Source organism: Lutra lutra, chromosome 8, assembly GCF_902655055.1.
Source record: "Lutra lutra chromosome 8, mLutLut1.2, whole genome shotgun sequence".
In the NCBI taxonomy this organism is placed as follows: Eukaryota; Metazoa; Chordata; class Mammalia; order Carnivora; family Mustelidae; genus Lutra; species Lutra lutra.
Window position 1 is genome coordinate 124683648 of NC_062285.1, and position 13654 is coordinate 124697301.

At 38.1% G+C, this 13654-nt stretch overlaps 1 protein-coding gene across 1 annotated transcript; it reads left to right on the forward strand.

Annotated features, from left to right (window-relative positions):
- The first annotated feature begins 1559 nt into the window (after nucleotides 1–1559).
- On the forward strand, nucleotides 1560–12001 carry SPIC (Spi-C transcription factor). Its single transcript, XM_047742821.1, is given in 7 exon segments — nucleotides 1560–1646; nucleotides 3235–3260; nucleotides 4031–4127; nucleotides 4882–4994; nucleotides 6788–6896; nucleotides 10131–10430; nucleotides 10433–12001. Coding segments are annotated over 6 exon segments (747 nt in total). The 5' UTR covers nucleotides 1560–1646; nucleotides 3235–3257; the 3' UTR covers nucleotides 10558–12001.
- Nucleotides 12002–13654: the final 1653 nt, after the last annotated feature.

Sequence of the window (13654 nt, forward strand, 5' to 3'; positions counted from 1 at the left end):
ACCTGAGCTGAAGGCAGTCGCTTAACCAACTGAGCCATCAGGGGACCCTAAACCACACTCATTTCTATCTAAGGTTCTTTACACCTGTTGCTTCCCCTGCCAGGAGCTACTTCCCTGGATCTTTGCATCCCGGCATTTCTTTTGCTCACTCTTTCTTTTCATTAGATTTCAGCTCACACACGTTCCCTACTCAGAATTTTTGTGACCATTCATCATGACTACATACTCTCTCCCTATCACCTTCTCTTATCATTTTCTTAGTACTCATTATCTAACACTTGCATAGTTTGCCTTTAAAAAGAAAAAAAATTCTTCTCAATAGAACTTTTTCAGGGTTATAGTCCCTGGATACTACATAGTGTCCACCAGAGAAAAAAGCTCAGAAATACATACTTGTTTAATAAATGAATAGGATAGAACAAAGCGGAGGGCGTAGACAGGGAAATGGTACAGATTAAAACCTCATCAACATCAGTGATTACAGTGTTATACAGTCTTTACTATAACATCTACATTTCAGAAGAGAAGTGTGTTTACATTTGCATAACAAATTGGGTCCAAAAAGTAGATGGTCCAGAACAATAGTCCCATATCAAAGGTGAGCTCAGATTCCAGCAATGCAAAACAGAAAAGTCTCTCTCCCCACCCACGAGGTTTACAAAAAATTCTTAGGTGGTTTTCCCCCTGGCGAAATGTGATATCTGTTAAAATGGTAGAAGTTTGCAGTTAGGTAAGGTTGGTTCAGACACGTGTTTCAGAAAGGAAGTTACTCCTGCTTGGTACTTGTGGATACTAGATCAGACCCTGATAGACAGGTAAAATGGAATGGGTAACTGGGCCTGTGATGGACTGGGAAGGAAGAATTAGAGGTGGAGGGAGCACCCCACGATTTTTATCAGAGCCACCCAAATCCATTTCCAATAGATCTTTTAGCTAAGTAAGAGAACTGGACTTCTCTGCAAATCCGCAGCCTCAAGTGTATCCCAGATCACCAGCATGAGCCATTCCTGACTGTTGGGGAGCCTCTACTGGATTTAGGTATGAAAGGAAGATCATAGTAATGGACTCCACTTGCTGCCCTTAAAATGAATCGTGGTAAATGAGGTTAAGGTTGGAATGAGGAGCCTGGAGTGCCAGGACAAGAGCCAGAGCCTTTATGATCTCTTAAGACGATGGGTAGGAGTGAAGTGGTTTGAAAGGGAAGAGGCCAATTTGGGAAGGCCAGAGTGAAGGTTGTTTATAGTCCAGGCAAGAAAGGCAATATAGGATCTAGAATCGGGGGGGAAAACAGGAACAAGGGATGAACGAGAGTTGTGCAGGTCAGAGGTTTCCAGTGTGTTTGTGGGGTCCAGAGGTGCTGCAGTTAATGCTGGGCGGGATTCATGGGGTTTGTTTGGATGCTTTTGGCCCATGGGATATAAACTTATACGTGTTTCTTCAAAATAATAGCCCCTGGAGTCTGTTGGCCATATCATGAAATAGAAATCGTGAGTACACTGTATCTTTTAAAAAAAATCCCCTTTTGTAGCACTTCCTTAAAAACAGCTATTTAATGCGACTCTGCCAGTGAGTTCTTGACAGTTCTGTCTTAACGATTCTGATATTAATGAAACATCTATTTTGTAAAGAGCTGCAGTGTCTTCCTGGTAAGTGTTTAGCTTCTGATTCTCAAAATACCTTGTGATAGTTTTCTCTTTCGGCCTAAAGAATGTTTCTTGTATCAACTGTTCAGATACAAGAAAGATTAAGCAATTGAAGTAATCAATAGAGTTTGCGAGCTTTTTTTTTCCCTTTGGGTTTGCTATCTTAAAGAGTTGTAATAGTTGTCTTTTGTGGTGTATTTTAGTCAAAGTCATTTAAGTATTTGATTCAAACAACACTACTCATGTATTTGCTTTAGTGAATATGGGTTGAGGCATAATTAATTGAAATTTCATTGACTTGCCTTTTTTAAAAAACACATATACTGATAATATTTATTAGGGATCATAGCCCAGGCAGTGATCTCTGGGTTTTCTTTATTTTTTTCTTTTAAGTTTTTGCTAAATTGTTCAACATCTCTCACATTGGAAAGCTGTCTTCCAGCTTTTTAGAGATATAATTGACATAATTGTGTAAGTTTAAGGTGGAAAATGTGATAATCTGACATGCGAATATATTATGAAATGATAACCACAGTAAGGTTAGTTAACACCTTAGTTAACATTTTCTTTTAACTGACATGGTATAGTGATTTCGAAGAGCTGAATAGAATTTCAGTGTCTGATGTATTATATTGATGTAATTATTGATGGATATGTATAATAGTGTGTTGGATTATATCATCTCTTTCTATTCTGCAGTGTTAACAAGCTCACTGCATTCGTGGGGTAAATGATAACGTGTAAACAGTTGCTTGTGCTAAATAAAAAGATAAACAATTGTGCCTCCCCCCATGCTCGCTCTTGTTATGTAGATTTATTTGTTTTTAGTCTGCAGAACGTTAATCTTTTTTAAAAAACCATTTAATGTTGTTGTTGTTGTTGTTGTTTTTTAAATCACTTTTTATTTAGAACAAAATCTAACGGATTAGAAAGTAGACCAGGGTTCCTATCCTAGGATTTTTTTTCTAGTGAATGGATGGGTTTTACAGAGTGAATTTTATTTGTAATGTAGATTCACATTTCAAGAGAGAGAAAGCCTTTCTTCACCAGATTCTCAGTAGGCTGACACCAGAAAGATTGGGGGAAAAAAACCCACAACATTATAAATGGAAAGCTATGCTAAGGTAAAAAGGTTTCTGATTTTCAGAATTTTTAAATACTTTCTCTTTAAGATTTTATTTTTAAGTAATCTTTACACCCAATGTGAGGCTCAAACTCAAAACCCCAAGATCAAGAGTCACATGCCCTTCTGACCCAGCCAGTCAGGCGCCCCTTAAATACTTTAATTCTTAAAAGGATTTTTAAATACTCAAATATTCTCCTCAGTAATTTTTAAAACTCTTACAAGTTAAGCCATTTAGGTAATTAATCCTGTTGAGCTACTTCAACATTTAAAAAGTTTTGTAATAATAAAAAAGCAAAAAAAAAAATGTTTGTAGGAAATTTTGTAAGAAGAAAAATGTGTACTCATTAAAGAGACTTCGGATGGTACTTTTGGTTTTTACAGGGTATCTTCAGAAAATATTTTGAGTAAGAGATTTTAATTCAGAGGTAATTTAAATACACTAATTTTTTTATTAATCTTTTTCAGAATTGTCAATATATTAATGAAGCATGGTAAGTTGTTATTTTCCAATTTTCCTTGGATGATTTGGAGGATGAGCACCCTTTTGAAGGATCATTATGCTCCATTTTGAAAGTAATCTGTGGTTCAGATTATAAGGGTATGAAATGGTTTACAAAAGAGTTTAATATGGGGGCACCTGTGTGGCTCAGTCAGTTAAGGGTCCAACTCCTGGTTGCAGGTTGGGTCATGGTCTGGAGGTGGGATCAAGCCCTGCCTGCATAGGGCTCCGTGCTCAGTACGGAGTCTGCCTCAGATTCTTCCTCCCTCCCTCTTTGCCCCTCCCTGCTCGCACGCACTCTCTGTCTCCATCTCAAACACATTAAAGTTAAAAAAAGTTTAATTTTATGTCTCAAGGACATGTTTTTGAAATTAAGAGCATTTCCATTTTAAGCACCGATTCAGATTGTTCTATGAAAGATAGTTCCTTGATCCCTTTTTCCAAATCAGTCTCCTGCAGTATGACTCCTACTAAACTTTTAAGAGAATGTTAAATACTGTACCGTAGAATGAGTACTGTTCTCTAAATACTATATGTTATAGAGCAGTGGATTTCAACCAGGGTTGAGAGAGTGCTGCATCCAGTGAGTGGGTGGAGACCAGGGATGCTGTTAGATTTTCTGCCATGCACAGGACAGCCCCCTGCAGTAACGACTTAGCCAACCTCACGTATCAATAGTGTCATGGGTAAGAAACCACCCTTTATAGCAGAAAGATTAAATTCAATTGATAATTTCATAACTTGAGGATTCTGCCTTTCTAGCAGTCCTGCATTGAACAAGACAAGCTGGGACAAGCCTTTGAAGATGCTTTCGAGGTACTGAGGCAGCATTCAACGGGAGATCTTCAGTACTCCCCAGGTAAAGTGTCAGTCAGCTGCTTTCGGTACATCAAATGCCTTCTTTGTCACACAGACACACGAATAATTGTAACAGAGAAGAGCATTTTTATCTAGTGCATCTAAGGTTTATTCTAACAGGTGAGAAGCTTGCAGGGTTAAACCCTAGCTTATGTAAATTTAAAGTGTAACATACGAAAATGCAAAAAATATAGAGAATGACATTCCACATAGGAAAGCTAGCACATAAAATACTAGCACATAAAAAAAATACAGCACTATTAAGTATATCTGGTTGATATTTATCTAATAATTTTAACTGTTTGGAGTGGGCTTTTTGGTTATTCTAATTTATCTTACAGACTTTCCATACAGGAGATAACTCTACTCAGGAGAATATTCTTTTCTTTGAGAGTAAATATTCTTACTGTTCCTTACCTATTGCCCTGTAGACTATGGAAAGATAGTGTAGATGAAGTATAGGTATCTTGGCTCTTGAGTTAACACATGGTATTGTGGTAAGTTCCAAAATAAAAGAAATCATGGGGTCTCTGCTTGCAGGGAACATGTGCTCCAGTAAGGGAAATGGGATATGAAAAAGAAGACTCTGATACCAGCATAATGCAATAAACATAAGGAAATGCAAAGTTGTAGAGAACACATGATGATGCAACCACATACATAAGCATATATGCATATATAAACATACATACATTAGGTACACACACAGTTATAAACTTTGACTTTTGGAGTTTCTCTCTCTGTTTTTAAATTAGATTACAAAAATTACCTGGCTTTCATCAACCACTGCTCTCAAGTCAGAGGAAATTCCACCTGCTATGGTATGCTGCCTACAGAGGAACCTGTCTATAATTGGAGAACAGTAATAGTGAGTACATGTACCAGTAGATCATCTCCCAGTAACAGGCAAATTCCCTCTTCACACCTGCTTTCCACTTAGTGTATGTTCACTGAAACCCAGCTTAGAGGCAGCTGGGCAGAGAAAACTCACAAACATCAGTGGTGTAAATTGGACCTCACGGGTGGTCCTTGGCAATGCTGTCAAGAAGGAAACTGCCCTCTGTCATTGCTCTTCACCCAGCATCAGAGTTTGAATGACTTCTACAAGGATGTGTTTTTAGGGTTCTCACGTTACTGCTTCTTGTCCATTTGGAAAATTGCAAAATAATATGGTTCCCCTAAAAGCCATAGGGCAAAGCCCAAACTTCCCCTGCATTGGCTTTACCTATAATCTTGTATTAACCTGCTCTGTTTCCCTTTCTAAACTCAGAGCTAGCTACATGTCTTGGACCAGCTCAGGGATATTGTTACATCCCCCTGTAAACAAAGTGTTCCCACAATTTATCTCTCTATTCATGTGTTCTTTTGTATTACTTCCTTTTTTTAAAATTTTATTTATTTGACAGACCACAAGTAGGCAGAAAGACAGGCAGAGAGAGGTGGGGGAAGCAGGCTCCCTGTTGAGAGAAAACCTGATGCGACCCTGGGATCATGATCTGAGCCGAAGGCAGAGGCTTTAACCCACTGAGCCACCCAGGCGCCCCTCTTTTTTTTTTTTTTTTTAAAGATTTATTTCTTTATTTGAGAGAGAGAGGGGGGCAAGGGGCAGAGGGAAAGGAGAAAGAAACTCAAGGAGACTCTGCTGAGCACAGAGCCTGATACAAGGTTCAGTCCCATGATCCTGAAAGCATGACCTGAACCAAAACCAAGAGTTGGACACTTAATGGACTATACCACCCAGGTGTCCCTGTATTGTTTTCTTAATGCCAGCTATCTTAATGTGGTGCAGTATAAATATGAAATGGTTTTTTTTTCTTTTCCTTTTTTTTTTTTTCCCAGTCACTACTTTCAACCATGCTATGTCAGATGTCCTCTTCCTGACCCTCTAAATTGTTCTGTTAGGGCCTTTCCACAAGACATTTCTTTGAACAGGGAGTTTAGGTTCCAGCTTAACCTCTCTTCCACCTCTCCTTGGGGTTACCAGGTGAAATACAGCAATATTTTTATTTGCAAAATCTGGCCACCCTGCTTCCTCTTCAACTTCCAATCCCTAGTACATATCACAGCCTCTATGGTTGGGGACTCCTTGCCTGCTTGGGAAGCCTCTTCCATGGGGTATTTTGGGGTGGTTCAAATCATCATCATCAGGTTACCCCATGAAGACCTACATTTGCTTTCCGAATGTAATGGTAACAGTTCAAGCTGCTTCCTCCTGTCCCCTCTTGGCTGTGCCCTTCCTTGGCTGCCATCTTTCTCCCTTTGTTTCCTCTTGCCCAGATGGGCATCCAACAGAGGAGTGAAAGCCCATCTTCCCCTTTGTGCTGGCACTTCAATTTTGTACTAATAATTCTTCAAAATTTTCCTTTCTCACTGGTATATTTAGGGAGAAGGGAGGAAGCAAGCCCCTCCTCTTTCTCATAGGAAGGGGATGGTATGAAAGTCTTCACAGAGCCAAAGAGTAGCTTCTGCCCCTTGGTCCTCTTTTCATGTGGGTTTGAGGCTAGTTCTGCTCTGGGAGATAAATCTGGCTACAGTTGAGGATTATGCTTTTTAGAATTTGGGAGATGCTTAGCACTCTTTTTGTCCTCAGCTTTTGACTTTAGCCATCAGCTGGGGCCACATGGAAAGTCCCATTAACATCCTGCTGCATTATTTATATAGAACAGTGCTGCGGACCTCTATTTTGAAGGAAATACTCATCCATCTCTGCCAAACATCCCTGAAAATCAGGTGGTACAACCTGCTGTTCTCCATCAAAAGGGAGGAAAAGGTATGTGGATCCATCAGTCTTTCTATAGGTAAAAGAACCAAGTCATCTTCAAAGCAGCTTTAAAGGGATTTCATATCTGAGTTTAGAACTGCGTTTGCAAAATAATCTAGTACTGTGATTAAGAATAATTGACCTCTGACAGGCTGAGTCACTCCAAGCCATTCATCTTGGGTGAGCCTTCCCCTTGCTTCATAGAAATGTGAAGCTGTAGAGTGTCACTTGACTCAAGTAAATCTGTATTCATGAATAATGTGTCTATATTTGGGGTGTAGAAAGGGGAACTTTTCCTTAAGTTGTTTTAGCAATCTTAACACTAATTGTGAAGGGCTTGGTATGGAAGTTGTTTTCTCCATTAAGTTTAAGTTGTTTTAGCAATCTTAACACTAATTGTGAAGGGCTTGGTATGGAAGTTGTTTCCTCCATTAAGTTTCCTGCAAATAAAGTTTCATAATAATTCAGTATTTCATAAACTTGAAATCCTGATTTAAATTTAAGCATATTTAAATTTAAATTTAAATTTAAACATAAATTTAAGCTGATGGTGATCTCACCCAACAGATGGGTAAAGTGATAAAGCAGGATAGTAGCCTCTGATGGCAACATTGTGGGCCACATGTGTGCACATGTGTTATTGGATTGAGTACAAATTGGTACCAAGTTTGGAAAGGCAGTTTGGCAGTAACTAACAAAACTTAAATGTTAATATCTTTTGACTCTTAGGGACTACATAACTGAGTGAGTGTGAACTCTGGGTTGATTGTGTGAGCCTGGGAAAATCACTTAACCTTTTGTACCACAGTGTCCTCGCTCAAAGAACAAATAATGATAATTGTACAAAGATTGTAAGATGGCTGTAAAAATTAAATGAGAAAGTCCTTGTAAAGCATTACACTCACAGCTTGGCTCTGGATTATTTCTCACAATACTGTAGGGTGTGTGTGCGTGTACACGCGTGTACACGAGTGTACACGATATACATTAGGATGTTCCTTACAATGTTTAAGGAAAAGAATGGAACCTATTTATTGCATCTGTGTTTAAGGTACAGAGAAGTGTAAGATGCATCATAATTTTACAATGAAATTGTTTTAATGATACTTTATCACAGTTTCTAAATTATTTTCAGTAAATATTTTTTTGAAAAACTACTTTTGTTCCTATATCTGCATCCTAGAATACTGTATCCTAGAATACTGTATCCTAGAACAAAATTTTAAATATTCAGCAATAATCTAATCTAGCAAGGAATAATGCATAAAATCACACTCGTAAAATAAATCTGTATCACTGGATTTTGGAATTGAGTATTGAACTATTACTAGTAGTAATTTAATACAAGGAGAATATTACTTCTACCTCTGTCCAAGTGTTTAGCTTGTCACTATTATTTTTTAACTAAAAACCTGTATCTTTTCATTGATGTTTTATGGTGTAAAGCTTTGCCAGTATGAGACATACCGCCCATAATTTTCGGTTTTTGAATTTTCTTCTTCCACCTGAAATTTTGAAATTATTTGGGGAGTCATTATCCAGAGAAAAATAGTACACAGCATAAAACAGAACACAGAGCTGTTAAAAGGCATGAGGGCATATCTTATGTGTTGATAAAGAGTTCTAAGGTACATTTTTTGTTTTAATCCTTTTTAATTCCATGATTTAAAAGTAGTAATGCACATTATTAAAAATTCAAAGTATTCAGAAATTCACAAAGAATAAGTGGAAATGTTCTTCTTCTTTCCATGATATGTCCCAGAAGTAACTGTTGTTACTTCAACAGCTGAGTATTTACCCATCTATAGCTAATTCCTGACTGTTCTCTGATTTAATTTAAGATCTATTACTTACTGAAAAAGCAAAATAATATGATACCACTGAAATTTTTAAAGGATATGCATATGTTTATGTGCAAATTTTTTTATTTTTAAAAATATTTTTTAGAATAGACTGGAATTTTACTTTCACTTTGTGCTTCTGTTTGAATCTTTTACTCTGAGCACATCATACTTTCTAAAATAAGTTTAAATAACTTTTTTCAAAACTGAAAACATTTTAAAAGGTGAAGATTCATTATTGATTTGACCACTGGATAAGAGACAAAGTTTATTTAAGGCTGTGACTTTAATTCATGATGTGTTTTTTTGGTAAGTCCCTTTCATTTCTTAATTGGTAATTTCAAGATAATACAAGGCAAAAAGATAATCTTCTTAAAAACCTTTGAGGTTTTAGGATGAATGATGATTGATGCAAGAGTATTACTCTCCAGAGACTGTTCAAAGCAGTTTGGGAATCCACTGTTCCACTCTCTCTAGGGGAAAAGGGAATTCGGCTGTGGATATGTTAAGCTATTGGCAGATCTGGTGAGGCATCGTATTTACAGGCCAATTCAGAAGTCACAAAATGGGCTGTCCCCCTTGGTTTCTGTTAGGCCAAAGACATCCAGTTAACTGAACAAAAATCACAGTAAATCCTCCTAAAGTTTTCTGTCTAGACATTGTGAAATATAAAGGACTATATTCCTAAAGAGAGAAAAACTCTGGTAGTGCCATTTTATTTCACAGCAATGAAAAATACCATAGTGCGCATTGTTAACTGCTCATAAATGATACCAAAATGTCATGAAGATGGCAATGAAGGTGGCATTTTCCACTCCATTTTTTTTTGTTCTTTTTCATTTCGCATAACTAGGTAGACCCACAGTTTTTGTCTTTTTTTTCTTCCTAATCCAAGTCTTTGATATTAATTTCACTAACACTACTTTATATTTGAATACTGTTTTGCATTTTTTTAAAATACATTCACATTCCTTACCTCATTTAACTTAACTCATTTGGATAAAGCCCTTTAAAATGATTTGCTTTGTGAAAATGGCTTTTGAGGCTTCACTTTATTTAAAACCACTAAGCTTTGCAGTTCATTTTCTCAGTTTTGTTGTTCTAAAATATGACATGGAACGGGTAGTCAAGATTTGATTGCAAAGAAATCGGATAGACTGACCGAGGGTAGACTCGGATAAAGAGGCATCAGGCTTCCGTTTTCCAGTAAAGGACAGTACAAAATTTTTTAAACATCCCCAACAAAGTACGGTCCAACTGAAACTTCAGTAGGGCCAAACAGATGTCTGACTTTCAAGTCCCAATGCAGCTTTGAGTTTTGTAGTCACTCAACAGACCCTACCTGAAGATGTTCTTTGTGTGTGGACATGGTGGAGTATGACATTGTTTTTCTCCATTTTAGGCAGGAAGAAGCTCCGACTGTTTGAATACCTTCATGAATCCCTGTGTAATCCTGAGATGGCATCTTGTATTCAGTGGGTAGATAAAACCAAAGGCATCTTCCAGTTTGTGTCAAAAAACAAAGAAAAACTTGCCCAACTTTGGGGGAAAAGAAAAGGCAATCGGAAGACCATGACTTACCAGAAAATGGCCAGAGCACTGAGGAATTATGGAAGAACTGGGGAAGTCACTAAAATCCGGAGGAAGCTAACTTACCAGTTCAGTGAAGCCATTCTCCAAAGACTCTCTCCATCTTATTTCTTAGAAAAGAGTTCTTCTACTCACCGTATGTTCAACCTGAGCAAGGCTTTCTCAGCTTCAGTAACTGGAATGCAAATTATAATTGTCCATACGCTGATTACCATGAGCTAAGTCACCCTGATTGCTAAATATTCTCCTATATTTCATGATTTCCTGACATCAGAAATCTGTACCAGTTTCAGGATTTTTCTCTTAAATACTGGAGAGGGAAAAACAATTAACGTCATTGTCTCTAATCTTTTACTAAATGGTTTATAATTATACATAGTTGGTGAAAAAAATCTGCCAGTGAACAACTTTTAAATGATCCAGCCCCATTTGAAAATATAAACTAAATGTCCTCGCTCTTACTGTTTATGCAATACTTCTAGGTAAACAATGCTAGTAGAGATGATTTGATCTATATAGATTTAAATGTTTTCCTGTCATACACTCAGGCAAAAAAAAAAAATCAGTCTAATGTATTATCTGATTGCTTTAGCAACAGTAAAATAATTGCACATGATAGTCTTCATGCTAAAGTACATTCATGACTTTCAAAACTTTATTTTCACTGCACTTCAGACTTCATGGTCTGCAACCCTGTGGCGCTAAAAAAATGATCTAAGGAAAATGCCACCTACCTTAATGATAGAACTCCAAAGCTTATACTTCCCACACATCATTTCCTGGCATCTCTGCCCTGGGGTAGATCCAGAAGCTAAGATTTCTTGCTATCCTGTCACTCAGCCACAAGAAGGTGCTCTTGCCTTGTTCTCTCTGGCCTAACTTCGGAAAACTGGACTTCTCCTCCCCTTAAACTAGCCCAGCTAAGATCAGGCTGGGAAAGTTGGAGAAAAAAATAAAGGATAGAGACTAGCAGATAAATACAGGGAGGAAATGGGACTTGAAAGCTATGGTTTATTCTGAGCATTCCATTAGGAATGAAGAAAGAAACCCTGTTTCTTAACTTCCTGCTTGGCAGGTTGATTTGTATCCCATCTGTATTACCATGATGCAGGAGAGCTTCCTAGACCATATGGGCCATCTTCAGTCCAGGCCAAGAGCTTCCTGGAGCCTACCTAATTTAATTTGTTACCATTGCCCTTTTTCTTTGTGTCTTTCAGGGATTTTTTAAAAATGGCAGACTAAATGAAGGTAATGATATTGGCTATCTGCACACGTAGTCTGGCCTTCTGGAATAAACTGAATGTTTGCATCTTCCCCAAAATATGTTGAAACCTAATCCTTAGTGTGATGATATTTGGAGGCAGGCTGTTTGGAAGGAAGAGCTCTCACGAGTGGGCGTAGTGCCTTGTAGAAGAGGCCGGGAGAGCTTCCTCACCCCTTCTGCCTTGCGAGGACACATGACGGCCTCCTATGAACCAGGAAGCAGGCTCTTACAGACACTGAATGTGCTGGCGCCCTGATCTTGGACTTCCCAGCTTCTTGAACTGTAAGAAATTTCTGGTTATAAGACACCCAGTTTACGGTATTCTGTTACAGCAGCCCAGAGGAACTGAGACCGTTCCAATCGTGCTAACCTTAAAAAGTAGGACCTAGCATTTATGTTCATTCTCTGCAAAGAAATACACTCAGAGGAAATGGTGAAGAGGTTTCACCACACGGCTCATTTGGCAAATAACTTAATAGAATTAACATGTTCTCTCCAAAGTCCCACCTACAACCGATGCCAGCTTGAAGGGTTCATCTTGACAATTCTCCAAAAAGCCTCCAGTCAGCTCTGATTCCATTTGTATTGTTCCACAGAGTAGATTTCTCTTTGGCAGAAATCTGGGCTCTGCCTTTTACAAAAGTGGGCTGACCAAAAGCCATTTTCACAAGTAGGTTGGTCCTTAAAGACCTGTCCATTCCTGCTGCCCAAAGACTGAAACCTCCATACCTTGTATGACACGTACCATACTTGAAACAGGGTGGGACTCCCTGTCACCACCCAAGGACCGGGGAGAGAGACTTGTTAGACTCTATCGTGGTCGTTCTTTTCCTGGTATATGGTATCCCAACCTCTTTGGTCACCGTCCTCTGGCTGAACTCTTCTCTGGTGAGGTGTCCAGTGTTAAGTGAAACAGACATGGCTTTTTCTGTTGTGAAACTTCAGTTCTAACAATATTTATAAGTTTTATTAATTAAAGTTTACCAAATACCTTACTGAAGAGCAATTTATTGGTTGGGCTCACACAACAGTGTGAAGTATGTCAAGTGCATCAGTGTGGCAGCATTAGTTACATCTAACCTGTGCAGACTGATGTATACACCCACTTAACCATTATCTAAATGAAGATACAGCATCTCATAACCGTTTTTTCCAAAGCCCACCTTGAACATAGCATGAAATGAATCCTATAGTTCGTATTCTTTTGCATTTGCTTTTGTTCCTTTCAATATATTGATGAAGTTCATCAGTGTTGCTGGATATGAGGAATTTATTCTTTTTCGTTGCTTTTAGTTCCTTATTTTTAAAGGACTGTGCCTGAAATCTCTTTCTCAACCTCCAGAGTTTACAAAAATTATACAATTACAATTACACAATTATACAATTATAAAATGGGCCCTGAATATTTTCATATGCACATTGATTCACATGAATATTTTCACAGTCACATGTCTTATCAGACATTGATGCCAGTCCTTCACAGAGTTGGAGTGTTGTACACAGTCATATAACCACAATTTATATTTAGATGTTTTGGTTCATACATTTTTACCTAACTCATGTAATTCGGATGGAATTTCAGTTTGTATTTTGATGGTACGGACTCTTGATAATGATACTGTAAACTAAGCTTAAAGCAATTTACTACTTTTTCATGAATTGGTGAAAGTTACATTTTTTTTTAGATTTTTATTTTTATTTATTTATTTGTCAGAGAGGACAGAGAGTGAGCACAGGCAGACAGAGTGGCAGGCAGAGGCAGAGGGAGAAGCAGGCTCCCTGCCAAGCAAGGAGCCCGATGTGGGACTCGATCCCAGGACGCTGGGATCATGACCTGAGCTGAAGGCAGCTGCTTAACCAACTGAGCCACCCAGGCGTCCCGAAAGTTACATCTTTGACAAATGAAATGAACCATTTCTTCAAGTTTCCTGCCCCTCATTTCAAAGCTGAGGATACTCTGTTTGCCTTTGCAATATTAGTTTGAATTTGATGGGTGGCTGCTGCTTTAATTTAAACCTGGGTGAATTTTAAAAGCCGTGGGTAGTTAGTTACTAGGAAAAAAAAGGGGCTGC